The following is a 27,344-nucleotide window of genomic DNA, read 5'->3' on the forward strand; positions in this document are numbered from 1 at the left end:
GGTACTTCTTTTGAGGAAAATGCTACCATGGGCTTGAAATGGTTTACTTCGTCTTGCAGCTGTTCACTCGTTGACTTTGTTATTTTTGGCTGTTAGCTTGCGTAGTTCTCTCCATGCTGCTTAACATGCTTAAGGCACATTTTTTCTTTTTTTAAGATGGAATGTTTTAGATCCTGGAAAGGCATTACAAGTTGAGTTGATTAAGACTTCTAAAGGGCAGTGTTTGCATCTTCGAAGTACTTTGTGCTAGCATTAAGACTGTCCCGGCCTAAGGACTTGTCATTTAGCCATTCGTGTTTGAATTGTTGCTCATAGCATGCCACAGCCAAATGTTTACAAAATACAACATCAGCAAAATTAAAATTGTTTCTGCCTGCAGCTCGAAATGTATGCAGCCTGATTTTGAGTCTATGAATTCCAAGCAAGAAATCTCGAGAAATGTGCCCTGGATGCAAATAAATATCCTCGCCCAAAATCGCGTTCCATAAATTTGCAACGGCAAGTGTACCTTGTTAAAGGGGCGAACAATCAACAGAACAAAACGACCACTGAAGACAAATAGTAGAAACAAAAAAATAAATGAAACAGAAGAAGAGTGCCTTTACAGGCAGTTATTTATTGTGTATAAAAAACCACAAACTTTTTATTTCCAGCACTTATGTGCGGACACTCGGGAGTGTGCATTTGGGACAACTTGGGCACTGCAGGCAGTTCAGAGAAGGCACCGCTCGTCCCAGGCCGAGTCCAGGGCTTCACTCGCAAGCACCTCGAAAATGCTGATCCCTTTGAGGAAACATCAGCTTCACACACCGGCTGTTGGAATCACACGGGACATACATTCAAGCTGCGTGTGTTATGGCTGCTGCAGCTCCACCCACTTCAGTAATTTCCTTAATAGCATTTACTCAACATCTGCATTTTAACACTGACCATCAAAAAACTGGGAAGATTAGACTTGGTTCGATTCAACTGATCTGTTTCGGTACGTTTTCAACACGGCAGGGTCCATATTCCAAGTTTGCGTCGTTATTGAGAGTGTCGCTATCTCCCAGACCTCGAGTCAACTGGTCGGTGGAAACACAGGAACAGGATGCTACTACCACTTCCTGTTGCGGCATTTCTACCAATCAGATGACTTCAGGTTGCGGAACAGGATGCCACTACCACTTCCTGTTGCGGCATTTCTATCAATCAGATGACTTCAGGTTGGAGAGATAGCGGCACTTTCGATAATGACGCAAACTCGGTATACGGAACCAGGTGTATAAGGTATGCGAGGTTCAGTGTTATGCAGCGACACATGGGCTATGGAAGGATGCTATTAGTGAGCAGGTTCGGATCAAGTTAGACCATCAATACCTGAGGCTTCTTAAAATGCACTGAAAAGTTCTCGGCCACACCCGGGATTCGATCCCGCAACCTTGGTATTAACAGCTCAACACGAAAGCCACGGATTCAGCGTGGGTTCCCGCATTGTATAAGGCTAGAGGTGGGTGGAGATGCAGCAACGTAACTATGACGGTCAATGAGCAGCCCTACACCGTCGAGTGAGAATGGAACAAGGGCGAATGCTAATGCATGGACCATTTTGAGGAGCCCGACAGGCTGATATAAAACATGCAAGAACAACAACATTAAAAAAAAAAGGAATAACTGAATAAATAAAGATGACGCTCTACTCTGTCCAGCTGCCAAGAGAGTAAAAACTGCGTAGATTGGCCACGCCTCGACAAAAACACAAAGCTTCTTTCCATGGTTAGTAGGGTTTGGGTGAGCAGACTCAAGCTTACAGGGTGCAGTCTGCAGGCATACCAGCGCCTTACATAAAATCAAAAATAAGAAGAGTCCTGCCACTGTTAATTGCAAAGTGTAGAAGCAGTGTGCTGAGAACAAAATAGACAAGAGTTCGGCTCGTAAAGTTCTGCAAAGTACACCCAAAAAAAAGGCCAGCACATTCCACAGCACAGCACTCCACATCAAGAGCCATTCACAATGCCTTGCAGCCCAGTTTCCAATTACTGCATCTTCCTACTTTGTTCACGCCTGCCACAGGCCTATCACAGCATTAATCCCAGCTAACGCTAAGGCTGGTCAAACAGCCGGTGGTGAGGTTCCAACATAAATCTGTGGTGATGGCTATGCAACATGCAGCACTCTGCAGCTCCAGTTTCATCTGAAGCGGCTGGTCTTTTTGATTACAAAAAGGTCTGTGCAAGCAGCCACATGACAAAGAAGCTCTTGTCTCGTCGAGACGCCATTTACAGTAATAATGCAGTGGTTCTCATAACCATAAACATAGCTAACAAAATGGAATGTTGATCCCTCAGCAGTCAAACGCTGATGCCCCGTGCCCACAAACAAAGGACGCTTTGTTCATAAAAACCACAACAAAACAACAAGTACTGCTCTCTCTCCCATCATGCCAAACAGCCAGCAGCGTGGCCTTGGACAACTAAGTTCTCCTAGGCTAGTGCAGCCCACTTTTAAAAGGTGCAAAAGTATTACCATAATGCAGTTAACCTGGTGGCTTCACAGATCTTAGACATCACGCTTTGGTAAAGGCTACAGCGTTTAGAATTTCCCTGTGTTGCCTATGCCGAATGCTGTTCCTTGTAACCATTCAAGAAACATAATCTTCATTAACCTTCCTAAACATAAACCTTCACCTTCATGTTGATCTCTGCTTCTTACAGAGGTCAACAGCAAAACCTTCAAGATAAAATGGACAGACAAACTTAACCCACAAATGATCGAAAGGCCTGATGGCCCTTGCAACGCTTGAACATGTAGAACACGTAGCAATGTTGACAATTTTCGTGGCAGTAATGCAGGTTAGTTAGGGCATAACAAACGCACATGAAAATGTCACACAACAAAACGTGACTGTACCAGTGACCTGTGCCTGCCCTGAGCAAGCGTGCTCACACTAGACAAGCATCACGCTCGCAAACCAATGGGACCAGTTACAACCACTGCGGTCACAGGCAGACAATTTACACAACACAGAAAACAGCACAGCTTAACCTGCTCTCTTATCTTTAACTGGCCTTCTAAATGCATTTTGCAAACCAGCCACGCATAACACCGGGCCAGTCCCAAAACAACGCCAGAAAACCAGCACAACAGTAATCGCGTTGCACTCTGGGATGGAGAAAAATCAGGCTGTGTGCATGCCACATAGTGCATGCTCGTGGTCGTGCCTTCATGCCACGGCGAACTAAAGAACGCACGAAACCAAATGATGAAAAATGCGCTTCCGCCGACACAGCAGTGCTCTTAGGAATAGGATAACACACCGAAGCCATTGTCTACGTTGGGGCGAGTGCAGGAGTAGGAGGATCGGACGGAGCTGAGTATCCCTTTTCCTTTTAGCTCCCTGACGGGCGACTAGTGACGTGCACACTGGGTGTAGAGCAGCCGCACATGAGTCGCCCACTCATAGATGCCCTCAACAGCTGCACTAAGTCCAGGTACACATTCTCTAAAGTCATGTGATGCTCACTTATGTAGCAAGGTGCACAGCAAGTTATTCTGTTACGAGTCTAACTGACTAACTGAAAGGATGACATTAACTACGTAAAGCGTCACAAAAGCCTTCCATGTTATCTACAGTTTCTTCTTCTCAGTTATATTCACTGCATCCAAGTTTGACATGAAGTGAAAGCAAATTTATAGGAAGCCACGAAGGGCTCGCAAACTATGCAGCTATTGTTATAGGCCTTACTTCAAGTAAGGCCCATAACTGGTATTAGTTACGGCCTGAAATCTCAGCGCGCCGCTACAAGACAGAGAACAAACATGCAACCTTGGGTTCGGTACCCACAGTTTCTGCGCTTCATGGCCTTCCGCATCTTTTGGGTTGACACGGGGAGCGCACAGGGACATACAAAACAATGCCTAGTTAGCCGACCTCATGATGAACTGAACCTATCCTCTTGGTGCCACAAATAACGACAACATAACAATGAAGCGCCATAATTTTTGTAGAAAGTTTCCTTAGTGGCTCCAAACGTGCTTGGATTGAATTCCTTTCAAGTCGAAAAGATTTCGATTGTTGAGGATACAACGCTATCTACGCCAAATAACCTTGAAAAGAAACATCACTCTGTCTGGTGGTCTGTGCATATTCTACTTTGGCGGTACAACCCTCTCCGAGGAGTAGCACACTCTTTGTTCAAAAAGGCATTGACATTTACTGCGCTGCTTTGAGCACTACAAGTTTGTCTAAAAGGTCAGTAACACTAAGGGGCAAGGCGGAGTGACAAAGGTCCTTCAATGTAACGTGACGCTACCGATCAGGTGCACTCAGACCTTTCAACCGCACAGCTGGCGACTTGGTAAGGCACACTCGTGGCGCTGTCTTCCACACTCACAAGACCCCAAAGGGAAGAGAGGGTAGAAGAATAAATAAAGCTCTTGGTAAAAAGTGGCAAGTGACCGGACGAAGAACAGCGCCACTGTTGGACATGTGCGCAGCACTGTGAAGGCACCACAACATGTTCTCAATTCTACTTTAGCTAGTCAGGTAGAGAGACTTAACAATTAATTTTCATTCATGTGTGAAGATTATGAGAAATTTATGTGGCTCTGCTAGTTCCTGTATGGCTGTGGTCAGTGAATGTTCATTGCAATAGCTCCCGTTCTTGTACACCTTGCTCCAGGGTTACTATTTGTGTGCACAGTCCGTTTCCAGTTATGTGTACAACAGTGTTTGGCAGATGCAAGGGCTCAAATACCACTGGTGACTGACTATGTGATCAAGGTATTAACTTAGATGAAAGTACTTCTGACACACGACTACTGACTTGAACCACAAAATCAGGCACTGCAAGAGAGATCCACGAATTTGCGCAGCTGCTTCCATCCTGAAATACAGGTCTCAGAAAGCCCATGTATGTAAACTGGAGGGAAAAAAAAAAAAAAAAAGCCTGTCACAATTTTTTTAAAGGTGTAAAAACAACCTCCTCCTCACCACAAGAACATGAATTCATCCTTGCATACCTCACTGGCAAGAGTGAACACAACACACTAATGATGCCCAGACATCCGTGTAAACAGCACACTAAAATCAAATTCAATGAATGCCTTTTGCCACGTTAAGAATCTACTCACATACTGTACCATGTTAAAAGTGAAAGTATGAACTGCTAAAAGAGGTTGCGTAGAAATGGATTTAAATCCCGTCATATTTCGACTCCCGGAAGTTGGGCAACTTCCTCAGCCCTGTTCAGTTGAGGAAGGCTGCTACAGCTTTTAAGCATTCTGTAGAACGCATGATGAACATAAGTGGCTCAACAGAACGTCCCACACACTGCACCACCTTTCAGATAGTTTGCCGAAGCAAGCCATACAAACAGACTTTTAAACATCAATAAAGCACAAAAACCGGCCCCTAGAAAACCAGGGAGTCAGATATTCGCTGTGCGGTAATCTATTCGCTGTGCGAATAGATTACCGCTGAGCAGGAAAGCTGAGGTAAAGCTTAGAAGCACGCACGCACACGCCTGCCCTGCCCAACTCAACAAAGCACAGTTTCTCAAATCATCTAGATGGAAAAGAAGAGTGCTTCATCCACCGCATGAAAGCTGGGAAGTGGGCATTTTGTGTTTCGCTTGGCTACTCTTTGACCAAACACATGTGGTCAAATCATTAAACACAATCATTAAACACAGTTGAATGTTTTCTATACCAGGCACATATCACTGTGGAGGTTTGCCTTTGGAGGAGTTGTCCAGCTACGACTAAATCCAAGTTTCGTGCCAAACACTAGCTAAATAATCTAAGTACAAAGAGTGAAATCGTCGTTTCAGTGCTGGACAAGCTACCACAAATGCCCCCTTTTCCTCCAGGTTAACTTTTGAGGAATCGTACGGTGCAAAGCACTCCTAAAACAGCTGCGTATTCGGGCGAGGGCGTCCCCGAATGCTGGCGTTTGCGTGCTCCTTGCTTTGGCTTGTGGGCCCAAAAGGCCATGGAATAGAGCCGGGAGGAAGGAATGGCGTGTGCTGGTGGCACCAGGTGGCGTTAGGCACCAGGGGGCACTACGGCTTCGAGTGTGTCAGCAGCCTGCTGGATGACCTGCACCAGCAGAGAGTAGTGTTTCCTCAGGCCAGTCAGGAACGGATTTGGATCAGTGGGTGAGCCCAGCTCGTCGATGAGACGCGAGAACTCGTCGTTAATGCCCGGGAACATCTCGTCCACGTACGTTGGCAGCTCCGGAGGGGACAGAACCAGGTGCCTGCGGCCACAAATAGCGCGTTTGTGAAGAAAAAAACAGAAAGGATAATACGAGAGAGAGACTGCTCCTCACTGCATTATGTTAAAACGTAGTTTGTACACTTCAGAACAATGATCGGAAACATTTCAGGGAAAAGGATCAATCTAGCTCATCTCACTACTGACCACGGGCCTAAAGCATGAAACACCCTTCCTGGTTTGATTCACAGCGTTTAATGTCTCACCTTTGCAATCATCTTAAGCTGGAACCTTGAGCAGATGATTTTGCCATAGCATAATTATCTGCTGTAGCTGTTACTCATCTGCCTTGGGGGAAGGTGCATAACATCTTCAAGATCATGACACACAAGACGATAAACGAAAGATAACCGGCACTTACGTTGTCTAATTTCCTTGCCCTTGTCTTAGGTGTTGTGCTTAATGTACTGATGTCAACTTGTGGCATCTTACACATTATGCCATAAACAATAGCTTCGTACTAAAGCATAACTACTTATCTAAGTCTGTCTCCGCGTGAGGAATAAACGCCAGTTCATTAACCTTTTAAATTATGCACAACAGGCACTTTGCACATTTCAGAGAAAACGAACAGCTGCTGGGTTTGCATAGAGAGGCTTATAAATAAAAAAAAAAAAAAAAAAAAAAGCCTCGACACTAAGATCAAGATGTATTGAAACCAAGTTTCAAACCACGAAATGAAAAGTTGACTATATAAACAGTCCATCGTTTTCATGACGAAATGTTAATACTTACAGTGCAAAAAGTATGTCTTCTGTACAAAGTGATCGAGAATGTGAGAAGATTTTTCTTGTTACAAGAAAGCCCCACACTGTTCCAAACAGCAAAAAGCTAAAGCAGCGACAATACTAGGTAAGCCCATCGTAAAACAATACCTGACCTTGCACTTTAAAACTAGCAACACTTTTGCATGCAATACCCAGTAATATGCTATTACAGCAGAGGCACTTTCTACAAATACAGGAAGGAATCTTGCTGCTTTTTTATGGGATTTAAAGTATTTAAAGAATACCACTTCTTTTTATTTTTTTTTTTTTCCTTTTGAAGCTGGCTCATAGTAGACAGCTTTAATTGTTATAGCTGATAACCTAGAAACGAAATATTGTTATAAGCGGATCTTTTACTACAGGACACAGTAAGTTTGATGATGCCACGGCTGCTTATTGGCATAGTTGATACAGTGTCATCATCGACACTGTTCTAAACAGGTTTGACTGTACTTGCCTACTCACTGCTGAAGCTCTTACTTTCTTCCCATATTAAGTATCAACTGAGGCCATGCTTCTCAAGGAGCTCAATCTCCTCGTCTCCCGGTACAATGAACGGCGTGCTCGTGCATGCACATTTTGTGAGCCTCGATTGAGGCAGTACACACACCTCTTCGGATCAGTAGTGAGCGACTCACTTTTTGAAAGGATTCTGTGGCAGTCCCCTGTGGTCAAGGAACACCCTTTCCAGCAGCAGCAGCTGGTCGTTCACCATCCGGATGGCCATAGGGCTGCAAACGGTTCGCACCACCGTCACATCGGTCGCCCCCCCATAAGCAGGTTCCATGCATAGCATCTTTGCCAGAGCCCTTGAGCCCTCTAGTATTGCATTATGCATCTGTCAATCTCTTACACACGTGCTGACTATGAATTCACCCGCAGGGCTTGCAAGCACTGAAGTTAGGAGTGGGAATTATCAAAACCCACACAAAAACAGCAATTTACTCATTGGGGAAAAAAAAATAAACTACATGCTAAGAAATTAGTAGTTACACATGATGAGCAGTGAATAAGTACAGTACAAGGAAATTGTGACTCCTAAGCCACGGAAAAAAACAACAAAAATAAAAAAACACTATGCAGCAGCAACTGTCGGCAGGAAATGTAGGACCTAACCTACAGTTTTTAAAACTGGAGTTTTGACTACACTTTGTGAACAAAATGAAAAAGAAGGCTTCTGGCTGTTGGTTTGTATGATAAGAACAAGGCAGAGAAACATAAACGAGACACTCGGGCAGCATACATGGAAAACGAACTCACTCAGATGAGTCCAGGCCATTCTGGCGTGAATGGAAGTTGAAGGCTGCTACTGAGAAGTTTTGCACCGCTGCATCAAGAAGGCCTGGGGAAGCAAGAAGCAGTGCATTCAGACAGCATGTTACGGTGTTTTCCCGTCAATGTAGTTACCCGTCAATTTTTCAGACCCGTCGTACACCGTGGAGCTTCATAAGGCACTGTTAACTTTCTCACAGGACTAAGGTGTGTTAATGAGCAATTTCTTGACAGGTGGGATAGTGCAGGAGTTAGTTTTTCAGACTAAATGGCAAGTTCCAGCATGTCGGATCAGCAATGTTGGAGATTACCTTCACCTGGTGCCAAGCTCTAACACTGAAACATTTGTAAAAGCACCTCCGCCTCTACCGCTTCCGAACCTCCACCAAATGTAGAAGGTTTATTTGGCGATGCCGAGGTCGACGGGAGCAGTGATGCGATGCGATCCAAACCAGAGAGGCTCTCGCCCGGCGCGATAGGAATGTGACAGACTGCGTCTTCTTTGTCAGCGTCTGGAGAGAGGTCCGTCTTCTTCTTCACACATTTACCCCATTTCCACAACAGGTTGGTAAACGTCATCATGTCCCTGTTCTTTTTTCCACAGTTAAGTTTTTCATGTAACCTTAGGTGTTTCCTACCGCACGGCAGGATGACACAAAGGCCTACAGCTAATGATGAAAGAAATTGTGAAGATCAGTGTGTGCTTGTCAAAGGCTTAAAACAAACACAGTAAAAACTGCTGTGAGTCATTTACAAACACAATTTTACAAATTAATAACTTTTAAAATAAAAGCAAACAGTGCAAAGTATTCTGCTGGGTGAGTTGGTTAATCATTGTCAGAGAAAAAACGCTATCAGAGGACAGACAAGGATGAGGAGGACGCACACGGCGCGAATTTTAGCGCGAATAATCAAGCGATCAAACCGACAGGACCATGTTACGGTTTGCATTTAGCGTTGCAATACTCGTGAAGCAGGAGGAGCCTGCAGCTACTGCCTCTGGATGGCTGAAACGTGTCTCTCCAGCCAAGCTGGAAACACCCTACAGTCAAACTTCGGGCACTCGACCATAATTCCCAAGGAGCCCGTCGGCCACACGTTCGTGATGGTGAATGCGTTAAAAGTACTGAAGAAGAGCTTTTGTGGAAAGCTGTGTCTAGCAAGGAACTGCCGGCAGAGTGTGCAAGCCTCGCGGGGTGGCCGCGAAATGAAGTTCAGACAAAACGCTTTCGCTGAGCTTTCCTAAAGCATATTGTACACGGATGAAAACATTTTTCTGCTTTTGCTATCCCAAAATTACACCTCGTATTATATGTGGGTCCATATTCAGGTTATTTACAGTATTTTTTGTATCTGGCCTGTGAAATGCACGAGTCACCTGTTGGCAAGCAGAGAAATCAAGAAGTTGCCAAAAACAACTCCAGCATTACTAGAAGGTAGGACTGTACTAATTTTCAAAATTTTGATTAAAAATCGAATATGCTTGTCACTCGATTTGTATTCGAGAAACTGATATTCGAGATTTCCGAATATTTAAAATTACCGAATACATAAAAAAATTCCCTGCGGTTCCCCCCGCATTGCACGCTTCACCGCAATGCTTGACCGCGTGTGCCATAGAGTGAAGCATCCTCAAAACAAGACAGGGCCGTTTTGTGAAGACCTTCCTGACACTGCGCAAAGCGAAGCACTAGACGAAACCGGGGAAAAAAAGTCATTCTTACTTCGGCTTCATCTCATAATATTACTGTGATGCAAACGGTTGTCTGCAGTTTTTTTAAGCCCATTCGATAATTCGAGCTTTGAGTTAATTCAGGATTTTTCCAGTCCCTTGGAGGCCGAATTAATGAATGTTTACTGTATTCAGCAATGATATGACAGCTCCATCAAAAATCTGGTATATAGAATCCCGTATAAGATTTATATGGGACACTTCAGTAGGGTGTACAGACCTGTGCAGCTGTAGTTTAATTTTATTTGCAAATACCACGTGAATTTTGAAATAAACAAGATGAATAGTGTTTGCTATTTTTTAGATTTCCTTCTTTTTATAGATCAGATATTCGATACTCGATTTATCATTCAAAGGCATATTTTTTCCCATATTGACACGATGATTCTCCCAAGAACCATCTTGGGAGAACCAGCTTGCTAATATATTGAAATATGGCACAAAATACCTTTGGCTAATTGGTTTATGGGGTTTAAAGTCCCAAAGCAACTCAGACTATGAGAGACGCCGTAGCGGAGAGCTCCGGAAATTTCCAACGCCTGGGGTCCTTCAACAAGCACTAACATCGCACAGCACATGGGTGCCTTGCTTTTCGCACTCATCAAGAAGTGGCCGCTGCAGCTGGGATTCAATCCTGCATCTTTGGGCACAGTAGCCGAGCGCCGTAACCACTGCATCACCATGGCGGGGCAAAAAAATACCTTTCATGCATGATACGCGCATTTTCATTAGTTCACCTCTCGCTACCAGACACGACATCTGCCAACAGCTTGGTCTCAATCGAAGTAAGTTGCAAAATTTCTTGTTTAAAAAGGTGAGTCATACAGTAGCCCAAAGGCACGAATGAAGCATTTCTCAAACACTACTGGTGGCTTTTGGAGAGCTCGGGGGCTGTTTAGCAGCCAGCCTATTGGTGAAAAAGAATGGACATTTTAAGCACTTAAGATGTGTGTTGAGCAATTAATGCTCATCAGCTTATTTCTTGAATTCGTGCGTTCACTGTGCTATAATGGGCCCAATATTGGTATTGTGTTGACAACACCCAGTCCAGACAACACCCAGCCACCCAGCCATCTCCAGCCATCTCCAACACCAACACAAACTCAATGTTGGGCCGACGGGTTGGCCAGCCAGGAGTCATTCTCCAAATATACCAATGCCTGAGCAGGCTCTGCCAAATTCACATGCTCTAACAAGGTCACACAACTCCATCCCGTCCTACTGTCCAGCTAACAAAACCTGGCGCTTCACAAGAGGGCAAGCAACCACTTCAAATGCTCCAGGAATGACAACATATCAAGTTCAGAGAAACCGAGAGGTACAGGTGCCGATGCAATGCACAGTGGCCCTCACCCAGGTCAAGGTTGTCCAGGCCCTGTGCGTGCAGGTGCAGGCTGAAGGACAGGTCCTTCAGCAGCTGTGCATAGTCAAACAGGTTGAAGGGCAGGAACAGCGAGTCCGCGAGGGTGCGCACCAGCTCCCCCGCGACAGCAGCCACGGTTGCGTGCGCCCGCAGCTCCGGGTCCACATGTTCCCGAAAGAGCGAGAAGCGGTCGTACTGCGTGTGCTTGCGGGGGAATGGCACCCGGGACATCTGCACGGCCCAAAGACACACAAAATAGATTACACACTCATTGCCCGCACCAGGAAACCAACGAACCCAGCAAACTTCTTTCATTTTATTCCTGCGGTGTACAGTTTCTCATGCCCTTTCACGTACCAAAGGAGCAAATGGGCTACGAGAGACTGTAAAGGACCAACACCGCACAGCACACACAGGCATCTCACACTTCTCCATTAAATGCGGCCGTCACAGCAGCCGATGTCATAAGTGCTAAGCTATTGAAGTAGGTTCACGTCTTATTTACCCTCAATTGCATACCTGTTTAAAGAGCGACCCAACTGGAGCAACAGGTGCTAAGCTATCACAGCAGGTACACTTAGTCTCACTGACCATCAGTTGCATACCACGTTAATGGCAGTTTAAGAACAAGCTCGGTAGAGGGGGCACTTGCCTTCTGCATGATGTCGTCCACATAGCTCATCTGCACCACTGGTATGCCTGCCAGGGAGAAGAAGGCTGCGTAGCTGCCCTCCACGTCCATGGCGCGCACTCTGCCGAAGAGACACGATGCTGCGTCAAGCTGTGAGACTGTCTAAAAGCAGGGCAGCTCCAAAAAGAGTGCCCAGTGAAACCTCGATATAACGAAGTCAGTAAAACCTGCAGTTTCCTTCGTAAGATTGAAATTTCGCAGCTCTGAAATTTGTCACCTGCGATGCATTCCACAGACCATTCCCACAGAAAGGCTGTGATTATGGCAAAGATAGAGGTTACGAGAACGAAGGGTTTGGGGAGCCCGTATATGCTATCCTTTTTCTTTTTTCTACATCAAGTTATTTAATTTGCGTATGTATACTGGCCAGAGAAAACGTTTACGGCTTGCAAAGAAGCTTTTGCAACAAGGAGTTTATTGCAACATCACCTCGCAATCATGTCATCTGGTACTGATCCCGTGAAAGCTCATTAATTCAAACATCAATAATTCACACTGCACTGCTTGGTCGAGCCAAATTTATCTAGAGTCCAGTATAAAAAAAAAAAAGACTGCTAATTTGAAAGTGAGCAGGTTTCACAATGGATGATTGCAACTGTCCGCTGCTAGCGCCTCGGTGGTCCCGCGCCTGGCATACCTCCAGAGAAACGCCTCAGTAATAAGGTGACTAATGAGCTTCCAAAAGCAGTCCGCATCCAGGTATGGCTGGCAAAGCATAGCGATTGTCAGCATAGCCCCTACTCAAACCCAAACTGCCTATTATGGAGTTCATCTGTTTGCAGCAACAGGCATGAGGAAAAATGTACAGCCTTGTTTTCGAGAGTAGGCTGAAAGTTTTGGTTTCCGTTTTAGGAGTGCCATTCCAGACTGTGGCGACAATGGCATATGAAACAGTGAATCCAGCAAAGCTATGTGTCCTTTCAAACGATCACTGACGGCAGTGAGCGTTTCCCTCACTCCCACCCACATGGATGTTCCATTGCCCCATAAAAGTGCACTCGTCAAATGCCATTCGCGCGGTGAGAACTCGTCACATGCGACACAGGCTGCTTGAGGGGACATTGACTCTGCCGTGCTACATTTTGAACGATCTCGGGCAGGCCTTTACCACTTTCTAGCAGTCATGCTTTGAAGTATCCGACAAATAAAACCACAAATGTAATGCAAGATAAACACTTGAAAAGGTACCTTTAATAGATTGTGTATGATCCTTGCAGTCTCGTCAAAAATGCTCATTCGTCTTCGTCGTCAGAAGCCTTTTCGGTTAAGTTGACATTTAAAAATCACCTCCCGCTGCATACGCCACGCTATCAGAACAGCTTTTTTGATGCTAGCATCATTTTGTGCACAGCGCGTTGCCTCGTGCGAAATGTGATAACTATAGAACCGCGCTAATCTACTGCGAAAGACGCGACAAGTGTGTAATAAAGGTGAGAACGTGATTCTGAGCCTAGGCTACGAGCAAAATGGGCAACGTTTTGACTTTGGATGGATTGGGATTTGGCTGATTTAGCTTTGCTGGTGCCCATGTTGCCAACATAACATAGTAAAACTGCGGAAACCGAAACCGAGTGGTGGCAGATTTAATATGGCTGCACCCAGGCGCTGCTTTAGGCTGATGCATTGCAGTATTCGATTATAATGCGAGGGTTGACTTTGAGAGCCTAAAATCATGCAAGAAACTCTCGTTGCACTCGAGTAAATATGGTACGTAATGACATCCACCCAAGCGCAGCCATAAGGCTACAAAGAAAGCTATACAGCTTTCTCAGAAACTTCCCAGTTAAAGAAAATTCGTTCTGGTACGCGGAACGAACCCCGGGACCACCACCTTTCCGGGGCAGTCGCTCTACCAACCGAGATAACCAGGACGGTGAGCAGATCAGATGGCTGGGCAAGAGCGAATTGATCAATGACTTGAAGTGAGAATGGTGGGAACAAGGGTGCTTTTGTAAGAGGTCTAATCCTGTTAATTATTATTTATTATTATTGCAATAATTTATCTATTAAAATTAGGGTACAGTCGATTTCTGTGTCAGCTTCAGCAGCAAAGCGGGCCATGCAAGCGCCACCAGAAGTTTTCTGTCAGCAAGGCTGGATTCACTGCATGGCAACCGGTGTACTAAATGCGGACCTCTCCACATAATGGCAGTGTAGCACCGAAGTAAGCATGCCGTACCGAAGGCCAGCCTAAAGCACACCCCATGTTCGCCACGTCACACAGCACGCACACAACCAGCAAGTGCCCAAGGAAGTGTAGTCGCTCGAGCTCCGCGCATGAAAAGTGGTCGCAAGAGCACTGATAGAAGTGCGCCAGGAAAAGGATGGGCGCGCAGCTCGATATATGCCATCAGCACACCTGTACTTTTGCATGGGATTTTCAATGGGATATCCTGGCAATTCGATATAAGCAATACTTCAATACATCCGAATTAAATATATGCGGGATTACTGCACAGGGTTTCTATAGGCTGAGAATGCAATTCAGTAGCAGCTGCACCTGGTGTTGCGCACGTGTGCATGCATATTTTTTCTTTTATTTTCCTTTTTGTTTTGAAATGAAGTGACTAACCTCTGGTGCAAGCACTGGCATAACACTTCACGTGACCGCCGTCGTGACTGGCTTCACGTGACCGGTTGGTTTGTGGGGTTTAACGTCCCAAAGTGACTAAGGCTATGAGAGACGGCGTAGTGGAGAACTCCAGAAATTTCGACCACCTGGCGTTCTTTAACGTGCACTGACAGCGCACAGCACATGGGCGCCTTGCTTTTCATCTCAATCGAAAAGCGGCCACCGAGGCCGGGATTCGATCCCGCATTCTTGGGAACCGCAGTTGAGCGTCGTAACCACTGCGCCATCCCGGCGGGGCAATTCACGTGACCGGCTCCCTTGGTCGGCTAATGGCAACTACATAGGGAGGGCAACTCACGCTGGTCTCACAGGCAGCATGGCGGCGTGCCTGTAGCTATGCAGTAGGCCGTGGGGCTCTGCCTGGAAGGCGTCCCACGCTTCCTCATCGTCCTCCTCGGCGGGAAGTGGCGCTGGAGTGGTGCCGATTGGCGGGAACAGCAGCCGTGACATGTTGCGGCGCTTGGGGAAGGTGGCAACCCACTGCTCGTACACGGTGCGGCTGCTGCCCTCACCACCAGCTGGCACCTGCAACACAGCACCTCAAGTTTGTGCGCACTCCCTCTACCTCTCTCATACGTCCAGTAGCTTTCTACATTTATGCATTAAAGGCTGTGCACAGTGACGTCAGTTTAAGCACTTTGCCTTTCATTATGATATACAGAGAGGCTTGAAAGGACTGCACTGCTGTAAGCAAACCGTTGGCTATTGCCCTAGTTTGGAGGCGAGTGCTTTTCATAAGGCACAAGGGGGGGTCTGATGTCTGACTAAAGCCCTGTACCGAGTTTGATACCTAACGCGTGACACAGACAGCACTTCTTAAGTGCGATCCACATCCATGCCGGTCGCACTTGCCCATGCAAGATGCCCCGTGCAGAGAGCTAAACTTTCTGACAAAAACAATCATGCAATATGTGGATATTTTACAGCAAATTCCTCGATGTTATGAGGTTTCTCAGTCCCACAACACTGCTCTCATCGAAGTACGTGTATCTTGGAATTCCATGTAACAGAGGCGTTGCAGTGGTACACCTAGATTTAACAAACTTGCTGTGCCAATTATCCGTCTGCTAGTGCCGAGTTAATGCCCTTGGTACCTCGTCAAGGCGTGCCCCTCCTTTTCTCCCTTTGAATTTCCACTGGCTTCTGAATGCTGTCCTTGTGATCCACACCGTCACAAGTTTACTGCTACGTGCACGCTACGTGTCCTGTGGGGAGCTACAAAACAAAGCATTGTGACGAGAACCAGCAAGGGCTACGAGTTGGAGGCTTCGCTTTTACGTGACAATGTATATAGAAATCACAAATTACACCCAATAGAAACGAAGTGTTTCTGCAACATAATTTTCTGCCTGGGTCCCCCCTTTTTTACTGTGCTCGGTTAATTCACAATTCCAATGACTTCGAATTTAAGAGGCTTTACTGTATTCCAGCTTCTGCTCTGCACTGTTCTTTCGAGCCTTTACACGAAAACTGTATGTCACGAAAACAGATAATTACGACAAATTCCAGATTTTTTATATTCTACTGCATCCAAGTTTTACAGCAATTTCAACAAAGCTTTAGACACTGCTATGATCCACATTTCCCTTTACGCTCTCACTGTGGTCATGAATAACATGGCTTGTATCATCAAAGCACAGAGTACACAGCTGGATGCATGAACTTCCCTCACCTGTCTGGTGGCATTGAAGACGGCATGGTATAGCAATGGAGAGGCAGCCACACTCAGCGATGTGGTTCCAAGCACTGGCTGGCCCAAGTCGATGTAGGCCACCGCGCGGCCGTCCAGTAATTTCAGGTTCTCCTGTGGACAGCACGCGCAATGGTAACACAGGTTTCAACGCTGGTTGCACACAAGGTTTGGTTTGGTTCGTGGGGTTTAACGTCCCAAAGCAGTTGAGGCTATGAGAGGTGCAGTAGTGAAGGGCTACAGAGCAATTTCAACCAGCTGGGGTTTTTTAACGTGCACCGCCATCGCACAGCCCGTGGGTGCCTTGCTGTTCGCCTCCTTCATCGAAAAGCAGCCGCCGCAGCCGGGTTTCGATCCTGCATCCTTGGGCACAGTAGTCGAGCGCCCTAACCACTGCACACCGTGACGGGGCACACAACAAAAGAGCCCCCACTTTGCAACAAGTGCCCAGATCGAACAAAATTTGCGCGCACTTTATAAGCGTGGTTGTCCAATGTCCTGGCATCTATCCTCTAAACGAAGGGGCCAGGCATTCATTGGTCCGTCTGGGCCAGCAAATCCTGTCACAACCAGCTAGATGGTACCTGCATGTAGGTACCGGGGAACCCACGTCCTAGCCCAAGTCAATAGATCAGGAGTTAGTTTGTTTTAAAGAATCCCAACAGTCAACTATATGTGCCATCTGCTGCTCCCTGCTATAACAAAGGCATGGCACAGACATATTTTTGAAGGTTCTATTTACCGAAAATCTGACATCGATGCTGGCGCTGGTTTTCTGAGAGAAAAATCAAAAGCATGACACTGGCTGGCAGTAAGTGGAAACAGACATGGCCGCGCATTGCCTAGACGTAAGGTTGCCTGACATTGCATTTGGCAGAAGCTGCCAACCCGGGGCTCTCCTTTCATATGAGAGGGTGAAACCAGAATCAGACAGCCAGGCCCTTGCATTCACGTTACCCATAGGCCACGCAGGCATGTTCATACGACTTGGTTGAAGCAGGGCTTTATATGTGGGGAGGCAGCTTATGCTACACGTCGTAGTGGAGCTTAGGTGTCCCCCATAATTTTTCTATGTCAGCAGGTATTGGCTTTTTGGCATAAATGGGCTCGCTGGTGGCAAAACATTGTGCTGGCACTGCTGACGGTGCTGAAATGCCCAACAAATGCCCAATGAGATGCATACGCTCCTCTGTCTTGGCCTTGCTCGGCTGATTTGACGGTGTGGCCCACTGTCCCGCGTGCGAAAGTATATAACTCAACATGCGCAGCTGTGTGCTCCATGGCATCTTTACACATTTTTGATAACATTATCAGACGTCAAGAGACAGTGACGGCGCGAAACTGAGGAATGATAGGATAAGAAGAGGTAACACTCTAAAATTGGTTCTAATAGACTAAGTGCCGTTCCTAATTCATATGTGTTGCAGTGAGAAGGGAGGAGCGGAGGATAAGGAGAGTCCATAATGAGGGACTCTCGGAACTCGCAAAAGCACCTCGTGGAACCTAATTCAAGAACCTCAGCAACAGATGAGTATGCAAATCTCGAAGAGACTGCTGCTTTTACAAGCCTGGAATATTATAGGTAACGCCACCACTGGCCAAGTTTAAAAGCACGCTGTGGCAGTGTAAAGTCCACACCAATCCGTTGATCACAGCGTCCCTTTTGGTCTTGATGTTGGGAGTTTGAACCAAGGAGTGGGGGAAAACTATCATATCTAACTTTTGTCAGAAACGAACGGGCCTTTCCCGCCAAACAAAAGCCATCCTAGAAGCAAGTCACCTTGAAATCAACTTTCATCAAGAACAGAAGTTGCATGTAGGTTCACTCTCTGTCCTCACAGAACACAAGAAATAACTATCATCTCCATTCAACAGGGTACAGCTACACAGATAGACCCACCGTCAAGCATTTATTCAAGCATGTGTCCATCTATGAGGTCTACTTGGCACGAGTAATTATTTCGTTACAGATCGCACTGGTCTGATGATACACCAGTTGCGCCTGCAGTGGCACAGTTACAATCTCTGAATGCCGCTGCCAGCTGCAGCCAGTCTATCAATGGTCCACAGTGCGAGCGGTGCAACATCGCATTTTACCCAACTCTTCCAAGGTACACAATGGGGACTCAGATAGGAAATGTGTACAAAAGAAGGACACGGGAAAAAAAAAAAATCTTGAACTTGTTGTCCTCCTTCAGTGTGCAGGAGCAACAACTATGCACGTAATAAAAATATGAAACTAAAGGTATGAAATGTAAGATAATGTAAAAATGAAACATTTTTTTAGCTAATGTAGGATGGGGGTTTGTTAAAGGTGGTACTGGGACTCGATCTAGAACCACGGCAGGGACAGTCTGCTTACAAGCAGGTCCAGTGCACACACCGACAGCGATGTCACTGGAGACAACGCACGGAACCTTCTTCACCTTTGAATGTACATATTCATCTTTACACTAATAAGTTTATTTATAAATATCTATAATAAGAAAAACTAAAGGAACCAAAAAATATAAAGGGAAAAAAATCCAACTAGAATCACCTCTTATGGGGAGGGAATCCCTATCCCATTTACAACAGAAAACTAAAAGAGCTGAAAAAAAAAATATGCAAAGAAAGAAATCTGACCAGGACCACTTCGTACTGGAGGGAGAAGCTATGCTGCACTGCCCGGGGAAGTGATGGAACGCACAAAAGCAAAAAAGAAAGCGAATGCACAGATGGTCGTACAGGCGCAAGCCGGCAGCGGCTTGTGCAAGAGAAACGTCCACTCACTTCGAGCCACTCGACAACCCCCACAGACTGGAACTCCTCGGCCGCCCAACTGCAGAAGATGACGCTGCGCCGTGGCCTCCAGCCTGCGTTGTCACCAAGTGCGCATAATCAGTGGCCAATTTGGCCGAGCCAGCTGCCCAAGACTCCTGAGAGCACTGGTGGGGCTAAGTGACTGCAACATAGCAGACACTTAATCAAATGCCCCAACTTGCCCAGCCGTCGTCTCTGATCTTACCACTGGTGTGGCACGTTAGGGCACTGGAACCCATTTTTTTTTTTGTGAATATGCTGCATTCCACTGAAACAGATTGATTGATCGATTAATTGACCGGCTTATTGAGTGAATGATCAGTTGGCCCTTCAAGTACAGCAGTGCGGCTACTGCCATGTCCTATAGTCCACTAGATTCCAGTCTCTTTGCCTCAATTTTCCATGCCCTCACTAAAGGCATGTACGCCTCTAACTAGGCACAGCACTATTACATTGTGCTAATTTTCAACTCTTCAAAGGCAATCCACAAAAATTATAAAGTGACTTCTAAATCTTGCACAAATTTTATGACACTCCCATGATACAATGCATCTGCACCAAAACTCAAAACATATTAGATACAAGGACGTCAGCAGGACTGCTAACTGTGGTGTCACAAAAGATCGGTTTGGTTCGTAGGACATTAATGCATTCCAAAGTGGCATTGGCTATGAGCAGCGCTGTATAGTTGAGAGCTCCGGAAATTTTGACCACCTCGGATTCTTTAATTCACACTAATATTTCAGACAAGCGTAATTACAGTGAACTCCTCTTCACGAAACATGAAGGGAATTCACAAAACTACTCCATTTATCAAAAGTTTCATTCAAGCAAAGTACTATACATATTTCACCAGGCGCAACATTATTTAAATTGCATCAGCCCTCAATATTGTGGGCACACAGAAGCAAAGGAATCAAATGTGGTCTGCTTCATACTCTTCAGCTGCTTTTCTACAAGGTAAGTGTGCATGCTTGAGAGACTCTGAAGTAACTGTAAATCCTTCGTGCTCAAAGTACAGCAGCAGCATTCGGTGAAGCAGCTGGAGGCGTTAGCGGAGCTTGAAAACCTGGATTACTCCTCGATTCATTGTTTGGATGATAGCTGTGGCATTGGCAAGCAGGAATTGGAGACTGACTTCAATCCTTTCACTTGTCGGCGCGCAGGGCAATGATCCACGATTAAGACAATTTTCGTGTACTGCCCACTAAATGCTGTGTCTCCTTCCCACAGCCAATTTAATTGTCACCATCGTCCACACTCTACCTTTAGCATGGTAGGTCACAGAACGGTCTCAAATAACCTTAAAGCAACGTGGGTGATTCAACGACTCTCCATTCCTTTTTGGGGCATACTTCTACGACAACCGCTGCTGAACTTGTAGCCCTTCAGGAATCTATTAGCTACATATGTGGGGAACCATCTCAAAAATGGTGTATATTCAGACCCAAAGACTGCATTGCAAATTTTGGAAACTTTTTTACGCTACACCGCCTACCAGTCTCTGGCACTCAATGTCATAGAGCTCTTTACACCTGCCCAACTGCAAGGCCACAGGATAATGTTTCAATGGATCTCTGCCCACTGCGGGCTCCACGGAAATGAACAGGCCAATGCTGAAGTAAAAAGTGCCCTCAGTAATGGCCTCCAAACAGCTGTGCCTCTTTCAAGAGCAGATACCACGTGTCTTCTGAAGAACTGTATGAAGTATGCTACGGCAGCTTACTGAGTCCAGCCAGATGCCCGACACATCCGTCTAAGGAGACTCGATCAAACATTGACATTTTATGTTCCGCGTGAAATTCCGCGCCATCATGCATGCTTGTTACATAAAGTGGCTTTCATGCAGAGATACTTGCATTTAATTGGACAGGCGGACTCTCCGGAATGTTCAATTTGTGGCATTCCCGAGACTATGGACCATATATTATTGGTGTGTCCAGTGTATGCACGTAAATGAAAAGTGCTCGCCGCTTCTTTCAAGCGTTTGGACAAGAGGCCTCTGTCGGAGGAGTTGCTGCTGGGCGCTTGGCAAGACAAGGGGAAGGTTGTCCAGGCAGTGCAGGCTCTTAACCGTTTTTTTTTTGCGCCACCGGACTCGATTCACACTTGTAAAGCAAACTGCTGTGCCTGTATATTTTTTTCATATGCCTTCTCCCACATCATCTCCCGTCATGATCCTATTCTCCTCCTCCCGTTCCCCAGTGCAGAGTAGCAGGCCAGATTTTAATTATTCCGGCCAACTTCTCTGCCTTTTCCGTTCACTAAACCCATCTATCTATCTCTTAACTTTCCTTCAACCAGCAGCATCAACTTTTCGTCCCCTGTAATGTTTGCTCCCATCAGTAGAGTAACGTGCTCCTTCCGGCATTACCAGCCCAGGCTTCACCTATGTAGGAGAGCATGTTTGATGGAAGCACCTTAAGTAAAAAGCCCACCTCGTTGAAGCTGAAGATGTCCTGTGGCTCATAGCTGCTTAAAATAACCTCGCAGCTAACCCTGTTGCCACTTCCACTAGAGATAGTCATGCAGACTAGACCGTGGTGCTTTTTCTATCAGCTCAGCTATCCACCACCGCTCAAGCCACCATAGAACTTGCAACTTATTTATTCAAGTGAGAGCACTTTGTGTGGCTTTCTCTTGACGCTCTCCATTAGACAAAAATAGACATTGCATGTAGGTCCAATGCAGCGCAACAGCAGTAATGAAAACAATTGGCAGGCCTATGGATGACTACTGAATTTGCTTGTCCCAAGTGTGGCGCTGGCTATGAAATGAAGAGTTCATAAACGGTTGTGAGATTGCTTCATATCTTGCTAGGATATATACCCAGAAATATGCCCGGGAAGATTTCAAATGTCTACCTTTTGTGCCGTTTAACTGAGGCCAACAAGTAAGCAGTGTTTCAGTCAACTCTTTGCAGTCTACACCAGCATGATGGCAGCAGCTTCAGGGGCCTCATGGGGAGAATGCCGCCTTTGCTACTGTGAGGCCGTCAAGAACACTTTACCTTCAAACAAAATACAATCACTATGGCTTGAGCAATTTTCATCAGCTGCTTATCGGCTGGCTTTAGCTCAGCCGTTGATAGCAATACTGGCAATTTCGATGTGGCTGTGGGTTCCGCGGGAAATTTTTTGCAAAAGCTATTTTCACGCACGCAGAGGCTATTTTTCCGGAGACAGGAGGCCATACTTGTACAGTCAGAACGTGCAGCCAAAATTTGGGAGCCTCCAGAGTGAATTGGGAGGATTGACAGGTATGACAGATCCTCCTTACGAGTGACTAAGCAGCGTAGCTGGGTCAGCATTCGTGAATAATATGCATTTCTAAATCAGCCAGCACAGCATCAAACACTTAATGCACACTTCAATGAGCAACAACAGTGCCACAAAAATGCCCAGTAATGGCCAGCACTCTCGATGAGGAAACAGTCATATAATCATCATTGGCCAGAATATACCCACTGCAAGGCAAAGGCCTCTCTCATATTACTCCAATTAACCGGGTCCGGTTCTAGCTGCATCCACTTGACTTCTGCAAACTTCTTAACCTCAGCCGCCCACCTAACTTTCTGCTGCCCCCTGCTATGCTTTCCTTCCCTTGGATCCAATTTGTTACCCTTAGCAATCATCGGTTATACTCTCTGCACACTACATGCTCTGCCCACGTTCATTTCTTCGTCTCGATTTTCACTAGAATGTCATGAACTCAAGTTATTTCTCTGACCCACTCTGCATGATTCCTATCTCTTAACATTACCCCTACCATTTTTCGTTCCATAGGCCTCTGCATTGTTCTCAACTTAAGTACAAGCCTTTTTGTTAGCCTCCATGTTTTAGCCCCACAGGTGAATACAGGCAAGATGCAACTATTATATACGCTCTTTTTCAGTGATATCAGTAAGCTGCTAGTGATAATCTGCGAGTACTTGCCAAATGCGCTCCGTCCCAATCTTATTCTCCTAGTTATTTCCCTTTCGTGGTTCAGATCTGCGGTTACTACCGGTCCTAAGTAGATATATGTGCCTGCCACTACCAGTGCTCCACTACCTATTGTAAACTGCTATTCCTTCCCGAGGGAACAAAATTTGATACTTGATATGTCACACTTGCCTTCCTGGAGGAGCTTCCCGAAAGCAGAGCTGAGCTCGAGCAGAAGGGCTGAGCTGCCCACGTCCGAGTCGCCCCAGGCGTCGCGGCCGGCGCCAACCAGCACATAACGGTCAGGCTCCACCCGCCCGCGTACATAGCCGACCAAGTCGACCACCGACTGGTTGCGCAGCATGTTGTGCAGCTGCAACTCCACCTCTACGGGACCGGGGCCCGCCCCTGCGGTGACCCCGCTATCGCCCAGAGGGCTCTGCATATCTGGCGCGAGTGCCGGTCCCCCCAGATGCCTGTAGAGAGCACAGAGAGACACGTAAGGAGTGTAGAGTGCTCCGTTGTAGTCTCATCAGTTTAGGGAAATGAGATCCATGTATGCAGAACAGGAAACGCCATCTAGTGAATGATGTACTTGTGACGCCACCTGGAGAATTCCACAACAGGCATTAACGGCTGCACTCCAAGCCCTACTGTAGGTGCCATTCAGGATAGCAGCTATAGAAAAATTTCAGTTTTGGTTACTGCGCACGTTAAGAAGACATCGAAAGCTCTCTCCAAACTGAGAAACTTTATCCGTTAAAACCCACAGAAATAGATGAGGATCTCGAATTCCATTTCTCAGCCGCGGCTTAATGTGCTCTTTGTGTGCTGCAAGGATGCAAAGTTCCTCTGTCTGCATCAACCTTCTAGAAAAGCCAGCAAAGAGAAACTGGCAGAGTTGCACTCTTGAATTCAATCTAAGGGGTTTTTCTGTAGCCAGCAAATGCACAAAACGTTCATTCCATGCTCGAGTGAATGTCGCATTAAAGCAGATGAAAAACAGTAGGTATGACCTAGACTTGTACAAAAGAAGTTATCACTCTTTGGGACCACAACGGATTTTGGCAGGCAAACTTACCGCAACAGAACCTCAGCTACGTCGGCACTGATGGTCTGAGCTGGCACACTTGGTAGAAAGAGCTGATCCCGAGGTGCCCGATGTGCAGACACTACATAAAAAAAAAAAGACTTTTGTTACGAACAACTGGGACTGCACTGACAGTTCCATCTTGCTTTCATTGCCAAAGAAATAAAGGAGGCCACGGTAAAATTTTCTTGTATTCTTCATGTTGGCCCTAGACTCCTTTTACTAACACAGCTGCCTAGACAAACAGCAAACACAGCCATAAAAGAAGGTCTTGAACCTGTCAACACAAAGATGCAAAATATAAATTTATCAATTATAGATATGTACACATACAGCTTCTACAAGGTGCATAACAGGGACAGGGCAAGCATGTAGATGAAATTAATGACGCGATGTCTACACCTGACTTGCTGCCATATCCCACAAAAAGAAAATGCCCCAGATTTTCTGTTCTCACTAGAGCTGAAGAACTGCTGTTCTTGGGCCATAGGTGAATGCAAAAGTTTCTGGTTACGACAAACTATGGGGGCAACAAATGCACCGCACCACGCAGCCTGTAAGATGATGATTGAATACTTAGGGGAATCTCCCAAGGTGGAGTAGATTTTGTAATAAGGAAGTAATTATTCATACCATACCGTAAAAGCGAAAACTCTCTGACAGTGGTTGCAGGAAGCTTCCACCTGCCAGCCGTGACAGGTGGAGTTGAGGGGTATTTGGCTTTCTCCACCTGCCACGGTGGCAGTTGGAGAAAGCTGTCCGGCATCAGCATCTGTGTGGAGCCACAATTTGAAAGTGGCCTAAGGTAACTAATCCCTAACACTAGGCATTAGTTATCACGGTAGTCGCTGCCACTGCCAGAGTTTTCGCTTTTACGGTACTCCTAATACTACTGCATTAGGAAAACCTAACGGTAACTAATACCTAATATTAGACATCAGTTACTGCAGTAGTCTTACGCAGTTCACCCCACCCGCTCCTCACACTGACCTAAGGCAGGATATCCCGGTGTCTGTGGATCGCCCAAGAGGGGTCCCAGTGGGGAGGCACTATGGCTTCCGTCGGAAGGCAGCCACCACCAGGCGCCGCTGCTGTCCTGCTGCTCAGGAGGGAAGCCCAGAGGCAGGGGCCGGAACTCTCGGGGGTCCGGGTAGAGCAGCACAGCACTGGCATTCACGACGTGGGCCACAGCGAGCTGCCTGGACAGGGGCTGTGTGCCAAGCCGCACGAGCAGCACGCTGCCGTCCAGGGTCACATTGGAGCCGTGCAGCCAGTTCACTTCGGAGAGCTGCAGCCGACCCGCATACACCAGGGGACCCTGCAAGCCGGTTTTACATGGCCATCAGTTTGTGCACTTTTTAGCTGGTACTGGTGACCAGTAGCAGAGAGCCCAATGCAAGACAGAGAAAACAAAAATTCAGCCAGAAAATAGTCGATGTGCAAGACAAACAGACTCACCTCAAAGTGCAGGATAGTATAAAGAGGATAAACCGAGGACTCGCTCTTAATTCAGCACCCATCTAACCACAGTCAAACAGGTACAAAAGGAAAGACGTAGACCCTATCACCCTTTCCCCTGAAAGAGGACGAGCTTTTCCCCAAATACGAAGTTTCTACGAGAGCTTCCATAGCTTTTGCTGGTAAATGGCTCAGCTTTGGTGGATGCTAATGACTAATTATTGCTTTATTATAAATCTTCCCTACCCTAGTAGGTTTCCCTAAATACAGCGCAGAAACAGCAAAATTGGACTTTGCCACAAGCAAGCAATTTCATATTCACTGCGTTGTAATTTTCACGTTAATTGCATGAACTTGGGCTGAGGGTTGATCACCAATCCTTAACCTGGACAGACAAGCTGTTGTGCCTACCAGTAGCAGGCAGAGCAGCAACTAAAAAAAAATCTACTTTGTTGATCCAGTGCTTGTGCAGGGTGTGCAATACATATTGTCATGCCTTGCCACGCTGTTAAACCGTGAATCAGTACCAACTCACCCCAATCAAAGTCTTTGAAAAAAAAAGAAGGCTATGTAGAGTCAGAAGGCACGCTGGTTGTTTAGGCTCCCTTTGGTATCTTACGGCATGCCCACTAGAAATCAACTTCAAAGGCTAACGGAATCAGCTCCAGGAAATATACGAAGAGCATCCCAGCTCTACTGGAGGCATCAAACAATGTACACCCCTCTCCTTTCCTCTGTGAAATGTGTCCAGTCATTTATCAAAGCATTAACCTTTTTAAAGCCAAGCCCGAGCATACTTGTGCTTCATCTTACAGTTCACTCTTTACAATTCTCAACTTTACTAATGTTAAAAAAAAAAATCTGGGACTGGTCCTGTTATCTATGCATATGTTAATGCACTCTTTCATTGATAAAGGGCAGGTGTTGCTGTTGTGCTTCTTGCGGCAGTTTGAGCAAGTCGGTTTTTGAAAACACAGCATGCTAGAAGCAGGAAATATGCGGTACATGAAGGGTTAAACAGGGTCACTTTGTTATTGGGGCAAGAAAATCAAATTTTAAAAAGCAGACGTGCACTTGAGCTCTGAAGAAGGCTCTAGCAGAATGCTGAAGATCGACGTCAACCCAGCCATTCAGGGTGCTCATTGTTCACCAGTCCATGCACAAAGACATTTTGAATTTTACCAAAATCAGAACTTGGTCACAGTGATGGGACACCCCACCTTCCACGCTAAACTCAGCCCAGCCAATTCCCACGGCTGATAAAAGCAAGTAGTAGCTTTCTTACAGAACCGACTCAACTTAGCAAAGAATGCACTTACCCTGATGGGCCCATCTGCTGTGCAGTAGGCAACGTAGGGGCGGTGATCATCTGAGAAAAGGTCCACGGTAGAGCCCGCCGTGTCGCTCGAATTCGCAAAATGCCGCAAACGGTTTGGGCGCGATGCGTCCGGGAATGAGAGCAGCACCTCGTATGACCGCTCGACCACCGTCTCCAGACCTTGCTCTTTCCATCGTTTCTGCAGGAACTCCACGAGCTCAGAGTCAGTGCGCACTTCCAGTAGTTGCCTGGAGAAGGAGGGCAAGTGTTTGTTTCGTCCATAAGTGTGCAAAACATGACTTATACCCACCTTTTCTTAATGACACTGCCCATCAACTTTAATTTCTCATA

The 27,344-nt window shown here is 46.2% G+C and overlaps 1 protein-coding gene across 1 annotated transcript in view; it reads right to left on the minus strand.

The window, feature by feature from the left end:
- Positions 1 to 590: 590 nt before the first annotated feature.
- The window catches only part of LOC146173304 (putative N-acetylated-alpha-linked acidic dipeptidase), a 29,289-nt gene continuing 2,535 nt past the window's right edge, over positions 591 to 27,344 (minus strand). The window contains exons 2-13 of the mRNA XM_084583758.1: positions 26,995 to 27,241; positions 25,208 to 25,535; positions 24,209 to 24,299; positions 23,320 to 23,603; positions 19,175 to 19,257; positions 16,385 to 16,516; positions 15,011 to 15,237; positions 12,042 to 12,141; positions 11,380 to 11,620; positions 8,283 to 8,364; positions 7,661 to 7,753; positions 591 to 6,238 (exon numbers count right to left, since the gene is read on the minus strand). Coding sequence (XP_084439884.1) covers positions 6,025 to 6,238; positions 7,661 to 7,753; positions 8,283 to 8,364; positions 11,380 to 11,620; positions 12,042 to 12,141; positions 15,011 to 15,237; positions 16,385 to 16,516; positions 19,175 to 19,257; positions 23,320 to 23,603; positions 24,209 to 24,299; positions 25,208 to 25,535; positions 26,995 to 27,241 — 2,122 coding nt within the window. The 3' untranslated portion in view covers positions 591 to 6,024. The remainder of the gene's footprint in view (positions 6,239 to 7,660; positions 7,754 to 8,282; positions 8,365 to 11,379; positions 11,621 to 12,041; positions 12,142 to 15,010; positions 15,238 to 16,384; positions 16,517 to 19,174; positions 19,258 to 23,319; positions 23,604 to 24,208; positions 24,300 to 25,207; positions 25,536 to 26,994; positions 27,242 to 27,344) is intronic.

Source organism: Amblyomma maculatum, chromosome 11 (genome assembly GCF_055883805.1).
Source record: "Amblyomma maculatum isolate TAMU_Amacu chromosome 11, ASM5588380v1, whole genome shotgun sequence".
In the NCBI taxonomy this organism is placed as follows: domain Eukaryota; kingdom Metazoa; phylum Arthropoda; class Arachnida; order Ixodida; family Ixodidae; genus Amblyomma; species Amblyomma maculatum.